Source organism: Drosophila serrata, unplaced genomic scaffold, assembly GCF_035046125.1.
Source record: "Drosophila serrata isolate PLE 108 unplaced genomic scaffold, ASM3504612v1 contig_190, whole genome shotgun sequence".
Taxonomy (NCBI): Eukaryota; Metazoa; Arthropoda; class Insecta; order Diptera; family Drosophilidae; genus Drosophila; species Drosophila serrata.
In genome coordinates, this window is record NW_028257088.1 from 490294 (window position 1) to 516323 (window position 26030).

The following is a 26030-nucleotide window of genomic DNA, read 5'->3' on the forward strand; positions in this document are numbered from 1 at the left end:
CTGGTTAAATTCAATTAAATTGTTTTCTCCCTGGGTTTACATTTCTTGGCAACTTTATAATTGTTTCATGTGTTTAAACCACTGCGAAAGAGACGGCGCGGCGGTGTGCAAGGATAACGCGCGACCTGAAAGATATGGCGGGAACAAGGACAAGGACAGGATGTGGATGTGGATGGGCGGGGAAACAAGAAAAGGACGATGGGCAACTGGGGACCAAGACTCTGGGACTCTGGGACGCCAAGGCGCAAAGCTAAGGAGCGGCACAAGCATAAGAAATGTACTACGTACGACTGCCCAAGGTAAAGGACGATGGAAGGATCAAGGCGAGGGCGACGGATAGCAGAAAGAAACGAAGTTTTCAGTAGCCTCGAGAGATTTTCCCCCGACTTTATATATATATATAAGGATTTTTTACCGTGTTTCCCTTTCCAGTTATACCCATGTCCATAGTCTGGCTTTCTCTCTCTCTCTCTATGTTTTTGTCCTTGTTGTTTTGTAAAATAATCAACGAAAACGAGAAAAAAAAAACAAATGGAAAGTAAGTAAGAAATAAATAATAAAGAAAAAGACAATGCCAGCAACCGTTAGAACCGATTTTGTTATTCAATTTGCTAAACATTCAAATGCAGATCAACGATAAACCACAAAGAGATCCATTGTTAATAATTAATTCCATTTCAAAAAGGTGATTTTTTATATAGAAAAAATGGGGTTACAACTTTTTTTGAATTTAGCTTTTGGTTGAGAATAAAAAAGAGTCATAAAGACTATAAAAACTTGATGATTTCAATGAAATAAGTAGAAAAACTCTCAAGAAATCAAATCTTTTCCATAAATATTCCATATATCTTTTTAGAATTTTGAAAAACTTCCTCCAACTTTGTGGAATCTTTTTAAGTTTTCCGAGAGATCTGTGATTTCTGGCCCTTTACAATTTTTGGTATTGTCACTGGCTTTGCATTTTCTCCGCCCCGCAAAACATATTTTCGAGCATTCCATCTTGAACATGTGCTTGGTTTATTCAACAACCCCTCAGCACTTCACCCTCTTTCATTTATTTCCCATTTCATTTTCCTTCCCGGCTTCGTTTTTCTTTCTTTTCTTTTTTTGGACAGTCACAGAGTTCGCGAAATCACAGTCACATACAAGTTCTCATAAAAAAAGGAAGGGAAGAGGAGCAAAAAATAAACGAAGTACCGAAAAAATGGAAACAAGAAACAAAAGCAGGGGGTGGGCGTGTGGGATGGGCTACATTTTTACATGTGGTGACGGTGACGGTGACGTCGACATCACCGGCGGCTGACGGACCAGAAAATAAGCAAGTACTCCCCCACACACGAGGCGATCCACCTCAGCAGGCCATCTCATGCCACAGGACATGGGGCATGGGACATGGGACAGGGGACTCGGGAATTTACCACATTCCACCGCCAGTGATGGCCACTTTCTCTGCTTAAAACTAAAGTCAAGTTTTATATTAATATGGGATAGTTTAAGTTCTTGAAATGTTTAAAGAGTTTAGGATAGGTTTTATGAGTTACTTGAAAGGTAGGACCACTGATGTGTATGAATTCTGACATTCTAGACTCTTTACTAACTCTTGAGAAAGAGTTTACGGAGCTTAAATGATGAAATAACTAGATTATATAGTTATTAAATAAAGCTCTTGATAACATGGATGAATATCTGTAAATCTAAGTTAAAAAATGTCAATTTTAAGGTCAACAAATTTTGTTTTTTGAACCTTACTAAAGGTCTTTTGTTTGCTGAATTATTTACCAAGTATTAAGTTGGGAAAAATTACAAGAAATTGTCTAAAGACAAGATATTATTTTAGTTCCTATAAAATTTCTTTATTTTTTTGGACTTTATGCACTTTTTGCAGAGTTCGTAGTTGGGAATTTTAAGGTGTGTAAACTAAACAATACACAAATATCTTTTTATCAAGACTAGGTTTTGCTTGAACTTTAAAAACGTTTCAAAAGAGGGTCAACCTTCTTGTAAAACCTTAATTATTTTAGAGCTAGAATTAGTCAATATTTCAATTGAATAAATCTAGAATATATATACTCCAATTTGTCTATAAAATAGCCAACTTGTCAGAGCTCTTTTTGAAAACCCACTTCACCTGCGCTTCTGTTTCACCTTGTCCGTCGCCCCGTTCTGTTCCGTTCTGTTCTCTTCCGCTGATGTTGATGTTTTTGGCGTGCGGTAAATGGCAAGGCCGAGCCGGTGGTTGTCCCCACTTCCACTTCCACTTCCATTTCCATTCCACCAGCCCCCACCCACTTCCACTTCCACTTCCACTTCCTCCTTAACTTGCAAGCAAGTGGAAGCAGCCACCGCGCAAATGTTACAAATATTTCAAATATTTAAAATGGCACGCACACACACATGGCACATGTGCGAGTGTATAGGAGTGTGTGTGTGTGTGTGTGTGTGGTTTGTACAAGTGTGGAGGGAGGTGAGGCTAGAGGGGAAGGGGGAATGGTGAAAAGGTAGAGGCTCAAGGGGTCGTGGTGGCCCTAAAAGTTTCTCACCGAGACCTTTTTGCATTATTAATGGCAAATTTCAATTAGCCTTTTGCACTAAACGCAGCCAGGCGAACGAGGGTAGCTAGCAAAGTTTTAGCATACAAAAATATGTAATGCTACAAATTAAACATAAATAGTTATGATAATCAAGCTAAACCCCACATAACTTTAATGATTATGTTTAGAGGTTACATATAGGTTATAAAAAGGTGAAATTGAGAGGATTATTGAGTGATTTAATACTAGAAATCCAATATATATAGATATTTTGTGATGAGAAATGAAACCTTAATAATATTCTAGGGAATGATTATAAGATAATAACTATTTTTGCTACAAATTCAATAGAAAAGCATGTTTTTCTGGTTGTTTTTTCCACTTGAAAATGCATATGTTAAAGCAATTCCTTCAAAGTTCCTTTTACTAAGCTTATATCTTAATTTTAAACATAATTGTAGGGTGTTACTTTCTCTTTTAAACAGGTACTTTTAATTGTACTATTTATTAATAAAAAAAGCTTATATCTTAATTTAAAACATAATTTTCGGTTGCTAATTTCCTCAATTAAACATGTACTTTTAATTGTACTATTTATTCATAAAAAAGTCCACTTACCGCCCTCGCTAATGGTACATTTTGTGTGTTTTTGTTTCGTTTGGCATACAAGTCAAAAGCTGAAAGTCAATTCCAGAGCAGTTCCCTCGGCGAGTGTGTGTCCTAGTGTGTGTGTGTGTGTGCACCTGTGGACATATTTTAAAGCTGAGTAGAGGCAGGAATTCCCCACAATCCTGTGTGTGTGTGTGTATGTGTATAGGTAAGCACTTCCGCTTCCGCTTTCATGTTTTCCGCCTCTTGCCGCTAAAAAATATGAAATGAAAGATAAGCAAACCCGAAACTGAAACCAAAATCTGCTTGGCATTCGTCGTGCTCCCAAAAAAAAAAGGTAAAACTTACGCCACGCCCACACACACACACAGAAAACTAAATTATTTAGGGATAATTTGAGTGTGCAGCATTTTTGTTATGATTGCTCCGCTCCTGTTCCTGTTCCTGCTCCTCCTGCTGCTGCACTCATATTTACATATGTCCACCGACGAGCTGAAAGAATAAATGAAAACAGAGCCACGAATGTAACAAAAGGAAAATCCAGTTTTGGGATAAAATTCAAGGGGGAAACGGACGTTGGAATGTCTTTGGTTATTTTGCGGTTTGTTGGCCGCCGTCTGTGTATGCGAATGTATGTTTCCCTTTTAATGGCAGCCAGTTTGCCAGCAAACAACATCCTTAGATTCGTGTGCTCCTTTCCTGTATACTCTCTCCAGGAATAATCATAATTGATTCACTTTTTGGTCAACAGAATGAGGAATCAGCAAGCCAAAACATTGGTCTGAAAGAAAAGTATGAAATAACTACAAATAAAATCTATCCCATTACCTTGGTTATCCTTGTAGGGTATTTTCAATATCGGTTATTATTCTTACTGCACAGAATCCTTGCCAGTGCCCTTGGCCATCGCCGTTGTCACTGTCCTTGTCGTCGTCATCGTCATCGTAGTCCTCATCTTGTCCTGGCTGTGCGGCTCCTGCGGCAAATTAAAATTAGTTGTTTACTTTGTGCAACATAAACAAATAAGCGCGACGTCCAGAGGCCCACCTCAGCCGGATGATACTGAAGCTGAAGCTGAAGCTGATGATAGGATCTGCTGGGTTTAGACCAGTCTGCTCTCCGTTAAGTTGAGTCTATCCAAGCATTAAAAAAGAAATCATTTATCAAAGCGACAGACAGAGAAGAGAGAGGAAGAGTGGGGACTGCAAACTGCAGTAAAATGCAAATTGAAATAAGGAGGAGCAATCCCAAAAATTGAAATCTGTCATAATTCTTAGGGAAGAGCAATTGAAGTCGACACTTTGGGTTTTTATATATATTATGTTAGGGTTCAGCAGAAAATATCATTAAAGCGATATATCTATATATTAATCTATAGTTTAATTTTATATAGAAATGTGTGATAAAATGATCTTATCAATGATATATTTGATAAATATTTTTCTATTATATTTGAATTTTGGTATTGATATTTTTTTTAATTATTAATCAAAGTTTATATAACTTTTGATACGTTATTTTTCTTGCTATATCCCTATAATATATTATTATTTTCAGACTTACTTAAGGGTATTATCTTGGGAGCTATTTAATACCCTATAAATCCCTTTATAAAATTCCACAATGCGGCAAACATTTCTGAGATTATTCTCAGATTCTTCTCGAAGAAAGATAACACTATCTTATCGTGGTACACTTTTTGCAAATCTGAAAATCTTATGTGCCATCGATTTGCTTTTTAACTTTAATTATGTTTCGCTTTCTAAAAAGAATAAAAAGATTGTTGTGCGGGGAACTATAAAATAATCCAGAAAAGTGCTGATAAGCCCCGTTTATTTAAGCCTTTTAAAGGTGTTAAGTACGGGGTCAATAAACCTTTTTAGAATTAATTTGATAAGCTCAATACGAGCCATATTTCAATGTATAATTTAGACCAAGTTTCTGGTAATTTCCAGGCCGAATGGGTTATTGTTTCATATTGAAAATTAGGGCACATAACCTGGAGATCGATCAGTGATATTGGCCAAACTGGGACAGATCCTGCTGCAGCTGGTACTGAATGGCCCTTTGCTTGGCCTTCTCGTAAATGGGCATCAATTGCTTCGTCTCGCCCAGTTGCTTCAGCAACTCCATAATGAAGGGCAGATAGTTGTGGCGACGACGCTGATTCTCCTGTCGGTAGCGTCGCTTCTTCTCCATCTCGAACTTGACATAGGTCCTTAGGTTGGCAATCTCCGCCTGCCTCTCGGCGAGACTCAGCGTTGGCGATGGCTGATGGACAAGCAATTGGATTTGACGCTCGTAGCAACGCTGGCGATCCGATACCACGGCCATTAGATTGAAATGAATCTCACCGACGCTGTAGCGTTGCATTCGGGCCTCGATAATGGGACGCACCACGTCCAGCCAGTTCTGACCCCTCTTGATTTCGGCCAGATCGATGGGACCCTCATGCAGCCCATCCAGCTCATAGAGACGTCCATTGATCGGCATATAGCCCACAAAGTGATAGACATCCTCATCCGATGGGAGCTGCGGCAATTCCACCTCAAAGTGCACAGGACGGGCAAAGGAATTGTGCACCGCTCGAATCTTTTCCTCATTGCCCAGGCAAATGCCACGGGTTTCCGGATCCAGGCTCTGGCAAAAGTTCTTGAACGTAGTCAACGTCTCGCCCAGATCAATGTCCGTGTGCTGGAGATTAAGCAGGATGCCGAGCAGGGCCTGGGTGGCGCAGGCATTCGTGATTACCTGGCGGGCAAAGAACACGTCCTTGCAATTCCTAACCACCCGTCCGTCCGGCTTATCGTCTTGCACCCACTTGAACAGAAAGATTAGGCCATGTATGGGCTCCAGCAGATGGAAGGCATGGGCATCCAGTGTCCAGATCTCCTCCACCTGGGCACCGGTGCAGCCAAAGCCGCGTATCAGTTCGGTGAATACACCCGGATCGCTCTCGATGAGACACCACGTGTCATCCGGTGTGGTGCCGGTGGAAACCGTGGGTGTGTTATCCGGATTTTTGCTCATCTCCGGTTTCATCGAGTCCTCCAAATTCGCCATAACCAGAGAATTTTGTTTAACTCGTGAATTTTGTTTTAAAATTTGAGCAACGAAAGATTCCAACAATTAATTTGAATTTTGTTTCAAGTTATAAATGACAGACATATGGAACAAAGGCTGGAATTACAGGTGGAGAAACTTCGCAGACATGTATGTTTTTTTGTTATTAAAAAATAGCATAAAATAGATATAAAATGTTTATAAATGTGTTAAACATATCTTTATGTTTTAGAGTATTCATTCCTATTTGATTATTTTACAGAATGATGATTACATTTTCTAGAAAAGGGGAAAAACCTATCCAATCAGGTGTCTCAGGAGAGCTTTAAAAAATAATACAAAATAATAATATCATTATAGCATTTCTTTATCCTTGTTTTCTGACATCCTTAGTTAGTATTCTAATACAAAAAAACTAAATCTACTTAACTCTCTTTAAATATTTTTCATTTTCTACCTGGAAAATTTATATTCCTAAAAATAAACATTCACTCAAACATTTGAAAGGCTTTTGGCCCAAAAATACTTCCCCTTATCGCTCTCGCCTTAAGTTTATAACTCTTATCAATGCTTTCTTTCCCAGAAAACCCCCTTTTAGTGACCACATTAAGTTATAATTTTATTTTTTTGTAATTATTCTGCGACTCTTTATAACCCAAAAGATTAAGACATTAGACATAATGTGACGAAAGATGGGACGTAGACAAAAAACTTTCCCTTGTTTATGCCACGGAAGTTAAATAAACTTTATCAAATTGCAAGCTCATGGTTAAGCTGAAATTTGAACTAGATTTAGATATTTGTGTCTAGAGAAATATTATTTCAAGCTTTAGACGATGACCCGTTTCCGTTTCCGTTTCCGATTCGTGCTCGTTTCCGGGAAAGCATAACTCCTTCTCCATTCGATATCCTTTGAATGAATGAAGCCCTAATGAGCCGCAATCGATCAACTGTGTGTGGCACACCCTAATGCTCTCATATATCCTCCTCAGTGTCCTCTCACTGGACATTTTGGAGGGGGTCGCCGACTGGAACTGGGATAGAAAGCAGGGGCGTGGCAAATGGCGTTGCATTGCCAGGGGATTAACAGCCAGTGCCAGTGGCTGCCTGAGGGATAATAAGTGCATTGGAGCATCAAATCAATAAAACGCGCACACACACGCGGTTGTGCCTCATACACACTCTGGAGCTACACTGCCAACGAAGAATTCGCTGCATCAGTGGCAGCGAATTGCGAAACATTGTTAATTTATGCAAATTTAGCCAAGCCGCCGCCGCCGCCGCCGCCTCGCTTTGTGCAACGCCAATGAGGCAAGAGAGTCGAGCCGCGGAGCTCCACTGGAAGCCACCGTTGCACCACTGAAACCGCCATCGCCATCGTCATCGCCAAAGCCGCGACCGCAGCGCCAACAACATTAAGCGTAGAGGAGCACCAAGCCAGCGAGAGATAGAGATAGGGAGAAAGGGAGAGAAGGAGATAGGGAGAAAGGGAGAGAAAGAGATAGGGAGAAAGGGAGAGAAGGAGATAGGGAGAAAGGGAGAGAAAGAGATAGGGAGAGGGAGAGATAAAGATAGGGAGAGGGATAGGAGTAGGACTCCGACTGCCCCAAAAAGAGAAGCACATTGCGCCCCTGCATAATTTTCGAGCCCACCCAATGTAGTCGCCTTGCCTCATTTGCATGGCTGGAGATCCCTTCCCCCATTGGACAGTTCCGGAACACGGGAGTCGACCTCAAAGCCTATTTGGGTCCACTCCAGCCAATATGCAAGTGCCACTGGCAGTGGCAGTGGCAAGTGGGTGCCACGCGAATTAGCACACTCACCTAGCCAGAAAGTTTCTCATCGATGGCCACTCTGGCAGTCATAATATTAAATACAACACTCGACACTGAAAGAAAATGGGGTTGTTTGTCAAATTATACACATAAGCGCAAGTTGCAAAGAGATTTCTTTGCATAGAAAATATTGGGGAAGTAATCGAAAATCAATCACACCTAATTTTAAACTAATAGATATTTTTATAGGACATTTTTAAGACACATTTAAAATCTTTAAAAACTCATAACTAAGTCAGAAAGGCATTAATTTCAATTCGGAAAACTGTTTTGAGCTAGTTTTAATAAGGTTAACAAATCTGCATATTTAAATTTAAAGTTTTACAAAATTTGAAATTTGTCAATTTTTGACCATTCAACAATACAAAAATTAATAAAAAAATTTTGGGAAAAAAAATTCAAAAAAAAATGTTTTCATCCAAACATGGCTAGATCGATTTGACTTTTGATGCTGATCAAGAATATATATGACTTATAGGGTCGGAAATAACTCCTTCATGAGTTACAAGCTTCTGACTAAAATTGAAATACGATTTTTTAACCGATATTAAGTGATATTTTTATATGACAATTTTTATGATAAATCAAAGTTTAAAAAATGCATAACAAGGGCAAAAAAGCATTAATTTCAATTCGGAAAACTGTTCTGAGCTAGTTTTAATAAGATTAACAAATCTGCATTCTTAGTTTTAAATTTTACAAACATTAAATTTTTGTCAAATTTTGACACTTAAAAAGAATAACATTTAGCCATAAAATTTCGACAAAAATTCAAAAATAATTTTGTTCAGCCAAACATAGCTAGATCGAATCGGCTACTCATGCTGATCAATAATATATATGATTTATATGGTCGGAAATGGATACTTCATGAGTTACAAGCTTCTGACTAAAATTATAACACCCTGAAAGGGTATAAATATACAGATTTAGTCTTAAAATTACAAAATGATTGGATGGGTGTCTAGTAAAAATACCATGTGCCTACAAAATGTTATAGAAATTAATCAACTAATATAAAACTAAAGCAAGTGTAAGGAAATTATGAGAAAAAAAGAAAGTATTGAAACATATTCACTTAGAATGTAACATTCAAAGATGTGATGTTTTATGATTTTCCCAGAAATCTATAAATTTAACTCTAAACTTTGATAAGTGTATAACCTTAACCTTACAACCTCTTTTTATAATATATAAGACAATTTAACAGCACATTCGATTAGAATTTACATTCGAGAATGTGATTTTGTTATTACTTTAATCACATTTTAATGATAAAAAAAACTAGTCTTATCTACAACAAACTTAGATAAGGGAATAGTCATAAGTTTGGGACCTACAATACTTTTGTTCTTTATAATTTATAATATATTTGAAAGAAATCTATCCTATTACTACAAAATACAATCAGGTACTTAATTTCAGTGCATACATATTTGATAATACAAATATATATGGCTAACTGTATTTATTGTATTGTCTAGACACATGAAAACCACAATGTGACTGTGCCTGCATTGAATTTACCATTTTTCATTTTTATTTTATTTATTTTATTTTTATTTTTTGTAACCGGGCTTAACCGCATTAACGGAGCAGGCATAAAAAATAATACAACTGGAAAAAAGTAAAGCAAATTCCACTTAATTGTTCAATTTTCATGGAATTCACAAGGCCAAAAGGGCTCAAAGGGCATTTCTGTATGTATGTACATAAGTGTGTATGCAATAGGCAAAGTTCAAAGGGTGCCGGTGGCGGCAGGTCTCCATGGGATCCATGGCAGATGTTAAGCGCACCTTTCAACCTCCAGGGAGTAAAGGTAACGTGTATCCATTTCATATGATAATTGAGGGCTTCAAGCGAAACTTGGATTTCTTAATTGAAACATTAAAAAAAAGCGCAGGTTTTTTTTTTTTTTTGCTCTGCCTTCATTGCAACCTAATGTATATAGAAACAAGTCTGAATGATTGATTGTTTTGCAATTTGCAACAACTTAAGCTCCACGTTTGCAAATGCATTATGCAATATCTCGTGTGGATTATACTTTTGAGTGATATTTAAACTTCAGTCAAGTGTCCGGCCTCCGATTGTAAATTCCAAGGGCTACGGTTATACAATATATATAGAGTTTGGATATCTCTCCTACGCCTCCTTATCTCATCGCGACAAGATCTGTCCCCAAATGTGATGTGCATTTCAGACAGCACATCGTACTCGGGATGAAGATGATGATTAAGATTCGCCTGCGTCATTTGGCGCTGGGGAACTGCACTCTAAGATGATGACTCTTTGCCATCATCATCGTCGTCTGATGACCCCACGACGACCGGAACGGGATTGAGTGAAATTAACTCCAACAAGAAAGGAAGCTAACTTTGGCACGCCGAAGTTTATATACCCTTGCAGATAGAACTTCTATGACTTAGAATCCCAACAATATAAATTATATTTATTTGTGTTAAAAAACAATGAAGTAATACCTGCTTTCATTTCATTCACCTTTACATATTATATTTGCAGTTTTACAGTCACAGATGTGCATTTTTCTCCACATCTAACGATCGTTTGTATGGCACCTATATAATATAGTAGTCCGATTTTCATAAAATTTTACACAAAATTTAAGACTGATATAAAATAGTTATACCTCAAATTTGAAGAAAATCTGTTGAAAACTGAAAATGTTATAATTTTTAATTGTCTTAATTTCTCGATTGTTCCTATGGGAGCTATATGATATAGTTGTCCGATTTTCATTAAATTTTATTCAAAATTGTAGAGTATAGTAAAATGGCTATATCTTAAATTTTATCAAATTCTGTTGAAAACTGAAATTGTTATAATTTTTTTTGTAAAAATTATCCGATCATTCCTATGGCAGCTATATGATATAGTCGTCCGATCCGGCCCGTTTCGACATATATACGAGTGAGAGTATATAGAAGGCTAACTACAAAGTTTCATTCAGATAGCTTCAAAACTGAGAGACTAGTTTGCGTAGAAACGGACAGACGGACAGACGGACAGACGGACAGACGGACAGAAGGACAGACGGACAGACGGACAGACGGACAGACGGACATGGCTAGATCGACTCGGCTGTTGATCCTGATCAAGAATATATATACTTTATATGGTCGGAGGTGCCTCCTTCACTGCGTTGCAAACTTCTGACTGAAATTATAATACCCTGCAAGGGTATAAAAACAACAAAGAGATATGTAGAGAAATTGGGCCTGTTCTTCGTGTTTATTTATCTTTTGCCGAGGGTGCAAATAAAGCAAAGACACGAGTCAACGGAAATGCGCAGCCCGCTTTATCAACATTTACCTTGACGTTAAAGATTAAGATTACGTATGTATATTTTTTGGTAGTAGAAGTCAAAACAATTGGCCAGCGGGAAACAATGTTAGATATTAGAGATAGCGACGACAACTGAGTCATCATAAGGCAACTCTTTTAATAATATTCACTAAAATGTGTATAAAACAGGGATGGGCATTTGGTGGATCCTGGGGCTCCTAGAGCTTAGTTCCTTAAGCAAAGCAATAAACTGATTGCTCCTAGAGTGAGTGAGGGTCTTAACCCCATATCAAATGCTTTCTTTTTTGGCTCTTTCTCTGGTCTTAGCTGCTCCGCAATATCATAAATTGGTTTAGCCAGTTGGATGTCTTATCAGGATGGGGGGACAAACACTAGCGATAATCGTATCGTATTTGGCTAGCGTCACCACCACAGCGAATCTAAAGATTTCTGCTCATGTGGGCAAGAAGCTGTGATACGAGAAATTCGCATATAAAAAGCCGATGGGTTGCCGTACAGAGGATAGTAACGATTCTTCATTCGAACCAAACACATCCCAAACACACACACGACGACAACGACAACGATGACAACGAACCGATCCGCCAGATTTCTGGTGTTGCTAGTGGTAATTGCATAATACCGAGCATTGAACAATAAATCGCGATCCGATTCGATATCAGTGTTATATATATATAGTTATATTTACTTTTTTTTTGCTGTTTTTGTTTTACTGTCTTTACTGACGAGTTGTACATATGTATATATATATATTTTATTGGCACTTGGATACGCACACATGCCTCGCAAATAACCGCAAACCGATAATATCAACCGAATCCCAAATCCGAAACCGAATCGGAATCCGTTGCCGTAGCTACCGGGACTCTTGCTACTTTGGATAACGTTCAAAGCGCTCGGCGATCAATCGAAAGTATCTTATGCAAGTGAAGCTAATGCAGCAGTGACAAACAGTGCACAGTGCGATCCCCCGTTCCTGGATGGATCCCAATTCCACTAACCGGCATCCTCTCCTCTCTCTCTCTTCCCGTTTTCCCCATTGCAGCTAACCTCGCTGGTAGCCAGCCATCAGGCGAATGCAGCCGCCGCGGGACTCAAGTGCGGCGGCAAGAGCGCCGTCTGCGTGGGTCCCCTTTCGTATCAGGATTGCCTGGACGATGTCACCACTGGGCCAGTGATTCCCTGCGAGCCGAACACTCGCTGCGTCACCGAGGGCCTTCAGATCTGTGTCCCAGTGAAGTCGGCTGCCGCCGAGGCACCCACAGCTGCTGTGGCCAAGATGGTAACCATCACCGACAGCCCCGTCAGCGAGTCTGCTCCGCTGGTGGATGCCTCCAGCTCTGGAGGTGTCGCCGGCAGTGAGATCTCCACCGAGGGACCGAGTGTCGCATCTAGCGCTGCTGTTGATACAACACCAGCTCCGGAGGTGACAACCGCCGCACCGGTAGAGACCACCCAGATTCCAGCCGAGACCACCACTATCGGTGCCATCGAGGAGACCACGATCACAATTCCCGGTGGTGAGATAACCACCGACGCTGCCTGGGATTCCAACGTTCCCGCTGATACTACTCTAGCGCCTGGCTCGGACGGAACCAACCCAACCATCGACCCCAACACACCCCTGGACCCCAACGCACCCGAAGGATCTACTAACGAACCCGGTTTAGTTGAAACCACCAATCCCGCTGAAACGACCCTCCCTGCTGACCCCAATGTTCCCGAGGTGACAACTGCTGCCCCTGGCACACCTGCTGATGTCTCTACCGCCGCTCCTGGAACTCCTGTTGAAAGACCCACCGCTGCACCAGGAACTCCGGGTGATGGCACCACAGCTGCTCCTGGTGCTCCTGTAGAGGGATCGACCGCTGCCCCTGGTGCTCCTGTTGAAGGATCAACTGCTGCCCCTGGTGCTCCTGTTGAGGGATCCACCGCTGCCCCTGGTGCTCCTGTTGAAGGATCAACCGCTGCCCCTGGTGCTCCTGTAGAGGGATCAACCGCTGCCCCTGGTGCTCCTGTTGAGGGATCTACTGCTGCCCCTGGTGCTCCTGTTGAGGGATCGACCGCTGCCCCTGGTGCTCCTGTTGAGGAATCCACTGCTGCCCCTGGTGCTCCTGTAGAAGGATCTACCGCTGCTCCTGGTGCTCCTGTTGAGGGATCTACCGCTGCCCCTGGTGCTCCTGTTGAGGGATCTACCGCTGCCCCTGGTGCTCCTGTTGAGGGATCTACCGCTGCCCCTGGTGCTCCTGTAGAAGGATCTACCGCTGCCCCTGGTGCTCCTGTTGAGGGATCTACTGCTGCCCCTGGTGCTCCAATTGAAGGATCAACCGCTGCCCCTGGTGCTCCTGTAGAAGGATCTACCGCTGCCCCTGGTGCTCCTGTTGAGGGATCTACTGCTGCCCCTGGTGCTCCTATTGAAGGATCAACCGCTGCCCCTGGTGCTCCTGTAGAAGGATCTACCGCTGCCCCTGGTGCTCCTGTTGAAGGATCAACTGCTGCCCCTGGTGCTCCTGTTGAGGGATCGACCGCTACCCCTGGTGCTCCTGTAGAAGGATCTACCGCTGCCCCTGGTGCTCCTGTTGAAGGATCAACTGCTGCCCCTGGTGCTCCTGTTGAGGGATCGACCGCTGCCCCTGGTACTCCTGTTGAGGGATCTACTGCTGCCCCTGGTGCTCCTGTTGAGGGATCTACTGCTGCCCCTGGTGCTCCTGTTGAGGGATCGACCGCTGCCCCTGGTGCTCCTGTTGAAGGATCAACCGCTGCCCCTGGTGCTCCTGTTGAGGGATCGACCGCTGCCCCTGGTGCTCCTGTTGAGGGATCTACCGCTGCCCCTGGTGCTCCTGTAGAAGGATCTACCGCTGCCCCTGGTGCTCCTGTTGAGGGATCTACCGCTGCCCCTGGTGCTCCTGTTGAAGGATCCACCGCTGCCCCTGGTGCTCCTGTAGAAGGATCTACCGCTGCCCCTGGTGCTCCTGTTGAGGGATCTACTGCTGCCCCTGGTGCTCCTGTTGAGGGATCTACCGCTGCCCCTGGTGCTCCTGTTGAAGGATCCACCGCTGCCCCTGGTGCTCCTGTTGAGGGATCTACTGCTGCCCCTGGTGCTCCTGTAGAGGGATCAACTGCTGCCCCTGGTGCTCCTGTTGAGGGATCCACCGCTGCCCCTGGTGCTCCTGTTGAAGGATCAACCGCCGCCCCTGGTGCTCCAGTAGAAGGATCGACTACTGCCCCTGGTGCTCCTGTAGAGGGATCGACCGCTGCCCCTGGTGCTCCTGTTGAAGGATCCACCGCTGCCCCTGGTGCTCCTGTTGAGGGATCTACTGCTGCCCCTGGTGCTCCTGTTGAAGGATCAACTGCTGCCCCTGGTGCTCCTGTTGAGGGATCCACCGCTGCCCCTGGTGCTCCTGTTGAAGGATCAACCGCTGCCCCTGGTGCTCCTGTTGAGGGATCTACTGCTGCCCCTGGTGCTCCTGTTGAGGGATCGACCGCTGCCCCTGGTGCTCCTGTTGAAGGATCAACTGCTGCCCCTGGTGCTCCTGTTGAGGGATCGACCGCTGCCCCTGGTGCTCCTGTAGAAGGATCCACCGCTGCCCCTGGAACTCCTGCCGATCCCAATGCCCCTGCTGGAGGTGCTCCTGCTGATCCCAATGCCCCTGCTGGTAGTGCTCCTGTTGACCCCAATGCCCCTGCTGGAGGTGCTCCTGTTGACCCCAATGCCCCTGCTGGTGGTGCTCCTGTTGACCCCAATGCCCCTGCTGGTGGTGCTCCTGGATCTGGTGCTGGTGCTGTCCCTGGAAATCCTGCTGACCCGAATGCCCCTGCTGGTGGTGCTCCTGTTGACCCCAATGCCCCTGCTGGTGATGCTCCTGGATCTGGTGCTGGTGCTGCCCCTGGAACTCCTGCTGACCCGAATGCCCCTGCTGGTGGTGCTCCTGTTGACCCCAATGCCCCTGCTGGAGGTGCTCCTGCTGATCCCAATGCCCCTGCTGGAGGTGCTCCTGCTGACCCCAATGCCCCTGCTGGTGGTGCTCCTGGATCTGGTGCTGGTGCTGCCCCTGGAACTCCTGCTGACCCGAATGCCCCTGCTGGTGGTGCTCCTGCTGACCCCAATGCCCCTGCTGGTGGTGCTCCTGGATCTGGTGCTGGTGCTGCCCCTGGAACTCCTGCTGATCCCAATGCTCCTGCTGGTGGTGCTCCTGGATCTGGTGCTGGTGCTGCCCCTGGAACTCCTGCTGACCCGAATGCCCCTGCTGGTGGTGCTCCTGCTGACCCCAATGCCCCTGCTGGTGGTGCTCCTGGATCTGGTGCTGGTGCTGCCCCTGGAACTCCTGCTGATCCCAATGCTCCTGCTGGTGGTGCTCCTGGATCTGGTGCTGGTGCTGCCCCTGGAACTCCTGCTGACCCGAATGCCCCTGCTGGAGGTGCTCCTGCTGATCCCAATGCCCCTGCTGGTAGTGCTCCTGTTGACCCCAATGCCCCTGCTGGTGGTGCTCCTGGATCTGGTGCTGGTGCTGCCCCTGGAACTCCTGCTGACCCGAATGCCCCTGCTGGTGGTGCTCCTGTTGACCCCAATGCCCCTGCTGGTGGTGCTCCTGGATCTGGTGCTGGTGCTGCCCCTGGAACTCCTGCTGACCCGAATGCCCCTGCTGGAGGTGCTCCTGCTGATCCCAATGCCCCTGCTGGTGGTGCTCCTGTTGACCCCAATGCCCCTGCTGGTGGTGCTCCTGGATCTGGTGCTGGTGCTGCCCCTGGAACTCCTGCTGACCCGAATGCCCCTGCTGGTGGTGCTCCTGTTGACCCCAATGCCCCTGCTGGTGGTGCTCCTGGATCTGGTGCTGGTGCTGCCCCTGGAACTCCTGCTGACCCGAATGCCCCTGCTGGAGGTGCTCCTGCTGATCCCAATGCCCCTGCTGGTGGTGCTCCTGCTGACCCCAATGCCCCTGCTGGTGGTGCTCCTGGATCTGGTGCTGGTGCTGCCCCTGGAACTCCTGCTGACCCGAATGCCCCTGCTGGTGGTGCTCCTGTTGACCCCAATGCCCCTGCTGGTGGTGCTCCTGGATCTGGTGCTGGTGCTGCCCCTGGAACTCCTGCTGACCCGAATGCCCCTGCTGGTGGTGCTCCTGTTGACCCCAATGCCCCTGCTGGTGGTGCTCCTGGATCTGGTGCTGGTGCTGCCCCTGGAACTCCTGCTGACCCGAATGCCCCTGCTGGAGGTGCTCCTGCTGATCCCAATGCCCCTGCTGGAGGTGCTCCTGCTGATCCCAATGCCCCTGCTGGTGGTGCTCCTGTTGACCCCAATGCCCCTGCTGGTGGTGCTCCTGGATCTGGCGCTGGTGCTGTCCCTGGAACTCCTGCCGATCCTAACACACCTGCTGGAGTCATTCCATCGATTCCATCGCTTCCTGTTGGACCTGGCTCTTGGCCGTGGCACAACCGTCCGAACATTCCGATCCTGCCACCCAACTGGAGACCCCAACTTCCGGGACAAAATGGCGCCGACGCCGGAGCTGGTGCTCCTGGCAGTGGAGTAAACAATGGAAACGTCAACCCTATTCCTCCCCGTCGTCCATTTCCCTTCTGGCCTAACTGGCAAAACTGGGTGAATGGCTGGCGCACGACCAAGAAGCCAGTAACTGAGACTCCTCCCCAACAGCCCCAAGAGCCTCAGGTTCCCCAGAACCCCCAACAGCCCCAAGAGCCTCAGGTTCCTCAGAATCCCCAACAACCTCAGCAACCAGGACAGTCGGAGCAGCCGAGCAACAACAGTCCCGAGACCGCTGAGAGCGTAGAGCAGGCTGCCCCAGCTCCGCCAGCGTCCAACGAGAACGCCTCCGTTGAGGAGAGCAACAAGGCCTCTGGCGAGAAATCCAAGGATAAGCCCAAGTCCAACGAAGACCAGTCCAAGGAGAAGGAGCAGGAGCAGAAGAAGCCCAACTCTGAGGAGAAGGACAAGGACAAGGACAGCAAGGAGAAGGAGAAGGAAAAGTCCAAGGACTCCAAGGAGGACAAGGAGGCCGAGTCGCAGAAGGACAACGAGAGCGAGGACGAGCCAAGCTCCAAGGAGCGCAAGCAGTACATCAAGGATCTGGTCAAGAAGCTGAAGAAGGGTGACGAGTGCGACGAGGAGGACATCTATCCCGATGTCCGTGACTGCCGCAAGTACTACCGCTGCGAGGTGAAGAAGTCCGGCAAGCACAAGTACGCCCACCTGCGCTGTCCCAAGAAGGAGCGCTTCGACTGGCTCTCCCAGGCATGTGTGGACAAGGACGTGGCCCGCTGCCTGGAGAAGTAGGTAGTCGGAGGAGGGTAGAGAACGCCCACCGAAACGGGGAATCAAAACTGCTGCTGCATCCGTATGATAATCTCACTCAATCTAAATGTATTCTCTATATTGGCAATGATATTCTATCCTAAAACCTTGGTCCTACCTAATTTATTGCAATTTATTTTAAATACATATTAAATATATATATATATTTTTTTCCTTTTCAAATAAATAAATCTTTGAAGTTTTTAGAATCTGGCAAAAAAAGGAAGTTTCATTTATAGTTTTTAACTATTTTTAAGTAATTACATGTAACTCTTTAGCTATTGCTTGTACATTGCATGCAATGTGAAAGAAAGAGATGGATTCACTTAAAAGTGAAAATATTTTAATAAGATGTATAACACCTGAAATAATAAGTAAGGGAATTATGCATCTTATTATTATACAGACAAAGATCTTTCCAAGAGCTCTAGCTCTATAGGGAAAGATCCTAACTCCACGCCCTTTATGATTATGTTTTTACTCAAGTCTAAGTTTAAGTCCTAGAACCTTTTAAATGATATCTTAAAAATGCCTAAGAACTATCATATTTCGCCTCTTTGAACTTGCTTAATGGGTTCTTTGCGCAGCTGTTTCGAGTCTAGCCTAGTCACCACTTTTTTTCTTTCTGTCTTTTTGTGTTATTTTTTCTTTTTGGCCAAGATAACCCAACCTTAGTTCCTTCCAATTTGCTGATTATGCCCGCCGCCTATCCTCCTCCTTCAGCATAATGAGTGAAGGAACTTTGGCAAAGTTTCCGCCGCCGCTGTTTCTTTAAAGCATCTCACTTACACTTGCCAAGTTTTTTTCCTATGTAAATATTTAGTGTAGCATAGAATTTTGAAGTGAAACGTAAACACGAGCAAAAAAGCGTTAAGGGGAAAGTGCATTGGCTGGCTCCATGGTGGCCAGAAGGCAGAGATGGAGCTGGAGTCAGAGTCGGAGGAGTCCCAGAGTTGTTTAGAGCAGCTCGGATTCGAAGCGAAAGCCCAGAGAGTGGGGGAGTGAAGCAGAGCAATACACTTAAGTTGATTCGCTGTCATCCATTGCAGCTCATTTATCATTAGACAGAGTCACACAGGACTCCAGGCCTGGCGACAGTTTCAGTGTCGTCCATAAGTAGGGAGTGGAGTGGAGAGAAAGGCGCCAGGATCAAGGACGGGGGACATGGGCGCGTCAAGAGTAAGCACAACACTTTCCAGGGAGTGAAAACAGGGAGACCACGACAACGACGACGAAGTAATTCAATTTTTATCGTGGGTAATTTTGTAACGAGAAACGAAGCAAGCAAATGCACAGGGGCGGGGTTTTCTAAGGAGGACTATGTCCCTCTATATATATATATATATATATATATTTGTATATATATAAAAGACAGTCGCTGACCGTACTGATAAGAGCGAGATGGAAATGTTATACAGCCACTGACACAAGCTTAACCCCCTAACACCCGAGCAGTGCCTTCAGGCATCAGGAGAAAACCAAAAAGCTCATTTACCACTTAAGGTCTAGACGGGTCTCTGCTTCTCTCTGTTTTTTAAAGCTAATAACTAAAAACATTAACTGGCTAAAGACTGATATTTATAGATAAGTCAATGGTGTGACTTCTTATACTGCAGTTAGCAGTTGGGAATCATAAAACATATTGATGTATAATCTCATAATGATCTTGATATAATATTTTTAAGCTTTCTATAAAGGGTTTACTTTGTGTCTTTAGTTCAAAGTTTACATATATTGTCTAAGAAAAGATTTCTAAACTAAATTTCCGCTTTTATACAATACAAAAGTTCCCTTAATATAGGGTTAAGAACAAAATGAAGGCAGGATTCAGGAGGAGATATCCTGACACGGACTGTTGCAACGCAATGTGCGACCATACGTTGAAAATTCAATTTGCCTGATGACTTGCTGTGGTTTAAATACGGCCAAAAAGCGACAGCGCACATTAAACTCATTGCCGCCGTTGTGGCCAAAATGGATAAAAGGCGAAACCCAAGCGACCCCCAAGAACTCCCAGCCATGTCCAGCCAGCTGCACATTATGTACTTATGCATACGAGGCAGGAATAAAAAAATATAGTATATATATATACTTGTAAAAAAAGACAAGGAGGGCCACAAAAAAATATAAAAAAATAAAGCCTGGCCAGCAGCAGCAGAGACAGCAGCGCGCAAAAAGCGTAAACTTTGTTAACTCCATTTGACAACACGGCAGAGTGGAGCAGAGTGCAGAGTACCCTGGCTATCCAAGTCCAGCTCCAGCTACCAGCTTCCCGAGTTGGGTTGCAAATCCAGGCCGGGGATCCAGGCCACATGGACCCACTTGAAGCCCCGGCCGTTGATTGCATTTCATGCGCTTGGAAAATCAATTTTTATTTAATTAATGTGCCTCGTTGCATGCATTACACATATGCCGAGTGCAAGCAGGACTACCCAGTGCTCCTGCTCCTGCTCCTGCTGGTTGGTCATGTAAAGTCCTGGCTTATATATAGGTTGATATGGGACCATGTGAAAGAAAACGGAGTGATCTGTAAAGGGACGTGGACGTGGCTTAGATTAAGTTATCGGTTGGCTGAAAGAGCAATGTGAATAAATTACAGAAGCCATTCTCTTTTAATACCATTTTAATTCCTGATGGATAAGTAATTCAATTTCTTAATCGAAGTTGTTTAGGGAAAGAAAGAACCTAGAACCTTGAACCTCTAAGCCTGCCTTTGAAGGTAACTCAATCTTTTGCCCACTCTTTTTATCGCTGAAAGTCAAGGACTCAAGATATCTAAACTCTCCTCGGAGCCACCGTTTTGCTAACTTCTTAAGCGAATCCACGTAGAGCAGGGAACAGGAATCAGGAATCAGGAGTGTGCCTCGAGCACGGGTCTGGCTTTGGGAATTCAAAGAGGAGTAGAAGCCAGTAACATCAATCAGCGATCCCATCTAAATGCCATCAAATGGCATTTTCCCGCCTGCCACCTGCAAAGGGAGCACAATGACGCCGCGGGGAGTTTGTGGGATGTGGGAGTTTTTCTACAGGAGAGAGCACAACTTGTACTTGTATATATATTTAATATTCACATTACAATTGTTTTTTTCCCCTCTTGTTTTCTTTTGTGCGGAGGTGACTCCCATCACTTCACTTGAGTTGAGTTCGGTTCCAAAGCATTTGGATTCCACCTTTTTGCTCGGTTCAAGTTTGAGTTTATAACCGTGTTGGCTTTCTGTTTCTGCGAGAAGGATTCCAGGAGATTCCAAGATTCTGGATTCCCTTCCTGCCCTTTATGTTGTATATATAAAATTTTCATAAAGTTTCGTGTTATTAAAAATGGAATATATATTCTCTCTCTTACTTGTGCGCGCGAATACGCAATGGAATATTAATAGCAGGAAGGAGCTTGAATTTTAATCCAAATCTACAAGGAGGAGACTCCTCCTTCGCATTCCCATTCCTCCTTTTCGGATTCGCATTCCTTGGAGTCACGAAAAAGAGCGAAAGTCCCTGTCAATGGGAAATCTGTGCATATCTGTGGCTTATACATATACGGGTCAACATCCCCACGTTTACACTTGCTGACCAGGCCAACACACACAGGCACACTGAGAGAAGTTTAAGTTACTTTTTCAGTACATTTTAGCATAAGAAAAGGGATACATTTTAGAGCCAGGCAGAAGGATTACAAGAACATTTAAAGAGAAGAGACAATGCTTACTTTAAAGTTTATAAACAGCTTCTAGCTATGTAATTATCGATGCTTTATCAATATTTGAAGCACAATAAAACCTAAAATATGTGTATTCTAAATCGATATTTTTAGATACAAATTTTTTAGTCAAAATCAAAGTTTTTAAATATCATAACTAAGCCAAAAGTTCATTAACTTTGATTCGGAAAGCTGTTTTGTGCTAGTTTTGATAATGTTAAACAATCTGCATATTTAGATTTAAAGTTTTACAAAATTTGAAATTTGTCAATTTTTGACCATTTAACAATACAAGAATTAATGACAAAAAAATTCGAAATAAATTCAAAAAATTTTGTTTCTCCCAAATATAGCTAGATCAATTCGGCTTTTGATGCTGATCAAAAATATATATGATTTACAGGGTCGGAAATGGCTCTTTCAAGAATTACAAGCTTCTGACTAAAATTTTAATACCATTCTTTGAGCTAATATTTATCGATAATTTTATAAGACAAAACAAAGTTTAACAAATGCATAACTAAGCCAAAAATGCATTAATTTCACTTCGGAAAACTGTTCTGTCCTAGTTTTCATAAGGCTAACAAAACTGCATACTTAGTTTTATGATTTAATAAAATTAAATTTTTGTCAAATTTTGCAACTTTAACAATATAAAATTTAGTCATAAAAATTCGAAAATAAATTAAAAAAAAATATTTTCTCCCAAACATGTCCAAATCGATTCGGCTGCTCATGCTGATCAAGAATATATATGGTTTATAGGGTCGGAAATTGATATTCCAAGCGTTAACAGCTTCTGACTGAAATTATAATACTATTATTTAATTTATATTTAGCAATATTTTATATGACAATTTTTATGATACATCAAAGTTTAAAAAATTCATAACTAAGTCAAAAATGCATTAATTTCAATTCGGAGAGCTGATCTGTGTTAGTTTTGATAATGTTAACAAATCTGCATACTAATTTTTAAAATTTAAAGGAATTATAATTTTGTCAAATTTTGCAACTTTGTCAATATGAAATTTAACCACAAAATTTTGAAAAAAAAGTTCGAAAATTTGTTTTCTACCAAACATGGCTAGATCGATTTGGATTTTCATTCTGATCAAGAATATATATGATTTATAGGGTCGGAAATGATTCCTTTCCTGTGTTTTAAGCTTCTGAATAAAATTATAATACCCTGCATTAAAATATATATGAAGGTATGAATGTTGGCGATATTTTCAATATAGTTTTGTGGATATATACATTATCTTATCAGACATTTATTTGCAATATTTAGTACTTCTTCTAATGGTTTAATTTCTGAGGAAGCCTTTACCCTATTTAAATCTTACAAAGAACGAATCTAAATTGTTTTAAATTCAAACTGTCTTGAATTCAATAAATCTCCATTTCTTTCGGGGAAACGGAAATGATATCAGATTTGTTGGTAGTTTCACTTACGTGATCCATTTTATTTTCGAGTGCACACACGCATCCTTTTGGGCTGCGAATGAACGTGCCGCGTCAAAGAAAGCATCCTCGGCGGTTCCGGGGGCGTTAGCAGCCATAATAAATCACGAGGTCGAGGACCAGGGATTGGATGGCAACCCGTTGACCCAGTAAGCAAACCTGCCCCGCCTGCGTCCAGACTCTGGGTGCCAAAGTTCGCAGCCAGTCAAGCCGAAATGCTGGCAAGGTGTTGCCGCTGTTGCTGTTGCTCCTGCTGCTGCTTCTGTTGCTCCTGCTGATGGCAAAGGTAAGCCCTGGGTCCGTTGTGAACGTCGTCGCGGGTAATTGCCTTGAAAGGCCGCTGAAAGCCCTCAAACAAATTATAAATTGCCACCAAAACCGACGCAGTCGAGGAGTCGAGGCCGGGCTCAAAAGGAGCTTACAACATTTGACGGTGGCCCGTCGTTCTCCTCAACTCACTCATTACCCCAGCTCCGGCTCCCACTTGCTTCTCCTTGTCTTATCTGAGGCTGCTGATCCATCACCTGGCACAGCCAGAGTCCTGTGTCCCGAGTCCCGAGTCCTGGGTACCTGAATCCGGTATCCAGAGTTTATGAGGCCGCCGTGAAGCATTTTCTGATTGCGTGTGCATTTTTAATGCCGCCTGCCTTTTGGCCTTTTCAGCCAAGCAACTACGCACTTCATTCATCAATGTGTGCTCCCTGGCCTAAATGGGAGCCTTTCCCCATCCGCTTTCCCGCGCCAAGACAAATGATGATGTGTATCCCAGATTCGTTTCCGACATTTCCCTTTTGTTTCACTCCCAAAAAGCTGACCTCCGGCTCTGCATTTTATACTTCTTCATTTGTATACTCTTGCTGGGAAGTAAAAATGTAGTTGGGATCAGTGTTGTAATATATATATCGAGAGGAAAATTATATCTAGAAAATTATAGAGTTTAAAAGGAAATCGAAAATAGGGTGAGCTTTGATATTTAGAATTTTTAGTTATTGAAAATATGGGATTAAACTTTAATACAGATAGATTAAAGATTAATAGATATTATATTCACATTTTCTGATTAAATTGTTTAAATATATGCATACGAATATCTTTATGGTAAATATAGTTGTTCTTTGATTGTAAAATAGGGAATATATACTGATTAAACTATTTGTATAGCCCTGCAGGAATTTATAATTTAAGTCAGAAGTTATATAAGGGTTATTTTTGAACCTATAAATTATATATGTTACGTTTTTATGTATATGGTTATATAGTTTATATTCATTCAAGTAACAATTGTAATTTAATAAGCGAAGAACCAATAAGAAAGTTAGTTTTGTTGAAGAATCTAAATTAAACTTGATGCATTTTAGTAAATATGAATACAAGGAACAAAGTAATTGATGTAATATTTCATACATTTTATGATTTAAACTAAATTAATAAAAGGAGTAAGGTATACGTAAAATTTCCTCACATACTTTCAAACCAAGACAGAATATGACTTATACAAACTGTACCGAAAACCACCTCTTTTGAAAGTTAGGGTATTTCATCTTCGGTTATTGCTTTATGGTTTTCATACTCATCTTCTTCTTCTTTTTCTGGCCCCAGTGCTTACTTTGATTTTTATAAATTTTATATGGCCATCCCATCGCCTTCTTCACCTGCGTCGTCGCTGGCTTTCTGCCTCAGCCTCTGCTTCTGCTGTTCACTAATGAAATATGAATAATTAAACCAGTGTTTTCCCTTTGTTTTACTTCATTTGGAGTTCATTATTTTTGGCTCACTGCATTTCGCACGGCGGCGCTTTGCTCTGTGTGCTGGTATTTGATTTTTGGACCTGGCCAAAGGAGGACGAGGACGACGACGAGGACGACTCCTCGCCAGCGTTGTCATCTGTTGGCAAAAGGATTCCGCCGAATTCCAGCTAATTACGGTGTAGCGAAGCCAATTATTTTTGGCAATTATTTATGCAGAAGCCACCGCCAAAATACAGTCACTTTCAACTAGAGCACTTTCACATTCTGATGCTTCTTATAGATTCTGATTGATATTGAAGAGTCGAAAATGTTGCAAAATGCAAACAAAACACCAATTGTGCCACAAATAAGACGCTTCACCACTTTTTTTTTTCCTATTCTGCTTCTTCTTGTCAAGGCAAGGAAGTTCTTGCATCAATTGTTATCGATAGTGACATTTATCGACGATCGTTTTGTTTTCAAACGATTTGAAACAATGGAAACGGAACAAAAATTCAAATTAAAATACCAAACAAAGATTTCTTGTATAATTTGAGCTTGTTCTTAAACAAACAAATTAAAATTCAATTCAAAAATACATAATTCTGATAGCAAATATAGTGTTAAAGGCTCTTCATAATGTTTACACCTTATAAGTAAGTTCCCTAACGAAGATATTCTCTATTATTTGCTGTGTGACTTTGAATAGCAATTGCATAATTCGCAAATCCCCCTTCCCACAGTGGCAAACCCTTAATGCCTTGTTATTTGTAGCACACAATTTAGCATGTAATTATATGCGGGGCTTGTGTATGGGCTTTTGGGGCAAGTTTCCCCCGGACTGGCTACGTGTGGGGATTTTCGGGTGGAGGCTGTCTTATAACAAGCATCGCAATTGGAAATCCTCCTCATTATTATCATCATCATGATCATCATCATGCTCATCATACCCTGCAAATGCATTCTGCTCTTTGAATTTTAATTGCGGCCACTCACTGACCCAAAAGGATATAAAAATGCTGTCCTTTTGCAAAAGAACAGCAAATGACAGTGGAAACTGGTTAGGTTTTCAAGGATCTAAGGGGAATTGCTTTAAAAAGTTCTACACAATTTATGTACTTAATTTATACTACCATTTTATATTTTGTATGGTAGCTTAAATATTTAATTTATACCTATTATATTATATATAAGTAAGTAAGTAAGTGTTACACAAAATTAAGCAAAACATTTTGTTAAATCCAGGGAACTACTTAATTTATATACTTAATTTATACTACTATTTTATACTTTGTATGGTAGCTTAAATATATAAATTTTTCTATATATTTTATATATAAGTAAGTAAGTAAGTGTTACAAAAAATTAAGCAAAACTTTTTGTAAAATCCAGGAGTCATCAAGAGCTCCCAGGACCTTTCTTGAGCAATCCTGTTTTGTAGTTTAATTGCATTGAAAGAATCTTAATTTAACT

General features: G+C 42.6%; 3 protein-coding genes across 5 annotated transcripts; 1 reads left to right on the forward strand and 2 right to left on the reverse strand.

Annotated features, from left to right (window-relative positions):
* Positions 1-3584: 3584 nt before the first annotated feature.
* On the reverse strand, positions 3585-24925 carry LOC147644298 (uncharacterized). Of its 2 annotated transcripts, XM_086829324.1 has the most exons (7): positions 24606-24925; positions 24437-24529; positions 23297-23687; positions 22822-23170; positions 3969-4116; positions 3716-3921; positions 3585-3632 (listed from the first exon to the last, which is right to left on the reverse strand). In XM_086829324.1, exons 3-4 carry the CDS (start codon positions 23440-23442, stop codon positions 22918-22920), a joined length of 399 nt encoding a protein of 132 aa, XP_086685450.1. In that variant the 5' UTR covers positions 23443-23687; positions 24437-24529; positions 24606-24925; the 3' UTR covers positions 3585-3632; positions 3716-3921; positions 3969-4116; positions 22822-22917. The 2 variants fall into 2 exon arrangements, with proteins under 2 accessions (XP_086685450.1, XP_086685449.1); XM_086829323.1 differs by having other exon boundaries at positions 24437-24925.
* Positions 4957-6352, reverse strand: Uch-L5R (Uch-L5-related). Its single transcript, XM_020947293.2, has one exon. It carries the CDS (start codon positions 6201-6203, stop codon positions 5151-5153), a length of 1053 nt encoding a protein of 350 aa, XP_020802952.1. The 5' UTR covers positions 6204-6352; the 3' UTR covers positions 4957-5150.
* Muc11A (Mucin 11A) lies at positions 11862-17890 on the forward strand. 2 transcript variants are annotated; one of them, XM_086829367.1, is made up of 3 exons: positions 11862-11969; positions 12408-15714; positions 15781-17890. In XM_086829367.1, the coding sequence occupies exons 1-3, from the start codon at positions 11928-11930 to the stop codon at positions 17649-17651; spliced, it is 5220 nt and encodes a 1739-aa protein (XP_086685493.1). In that variant the 5' UTR covers positions 11862-11927; the 3' UTR covers positions 17652-17890. The 2 variants fall into 2 exon arrangements, with proteins under 2 accessions (XP_086685493.1, XP_086685492.1); XM_086829366.1 differs by having other exon boundaries at positions 12408-17890.
* Positions 24926-26030: the final 1105 nt, after the last annotated feature.

Excerpts from the sequence above, each read along its gene's own strand:
- Uch-L5R (XM_020947293.2), bottom strand. The coding sequence starts at position 6,203 with ATGGCGAATTTGGAGGACTCGATGAAACCGGAGATGAGCAAAAATCCG.
- Muc11A (XM_086829366.1), top strand. The coding sequence starts at position 11,928 with ATGACAACGAACCGATCCGCCAGATTTCTGGTGTTGCTAGTG. Across the intron at positions 11,970-12,407 it reads GATTTCTGGTGTTGCTAGTG|CTAACCTCGCTGGTAGCCAG; the intron begins GTAATTGCATAA and ends TCCCCATTGCAG.
- LOC147644298 (XM_086829324.1), bottom strand. The coding sequence starts at position 23,442 with ATGCTTCACGGCGGCCTCATAAACTCTGGATACCGGATTCAGGTACCC. Across the intron at positions 23,171-23,296 it reads AAGTGGGAGCCGGAGCTGGG|CGGCCTTTCAAGGCAATTAC; the intron begins GTAATGAGTGAG and ends GAGGGCTTTCAG.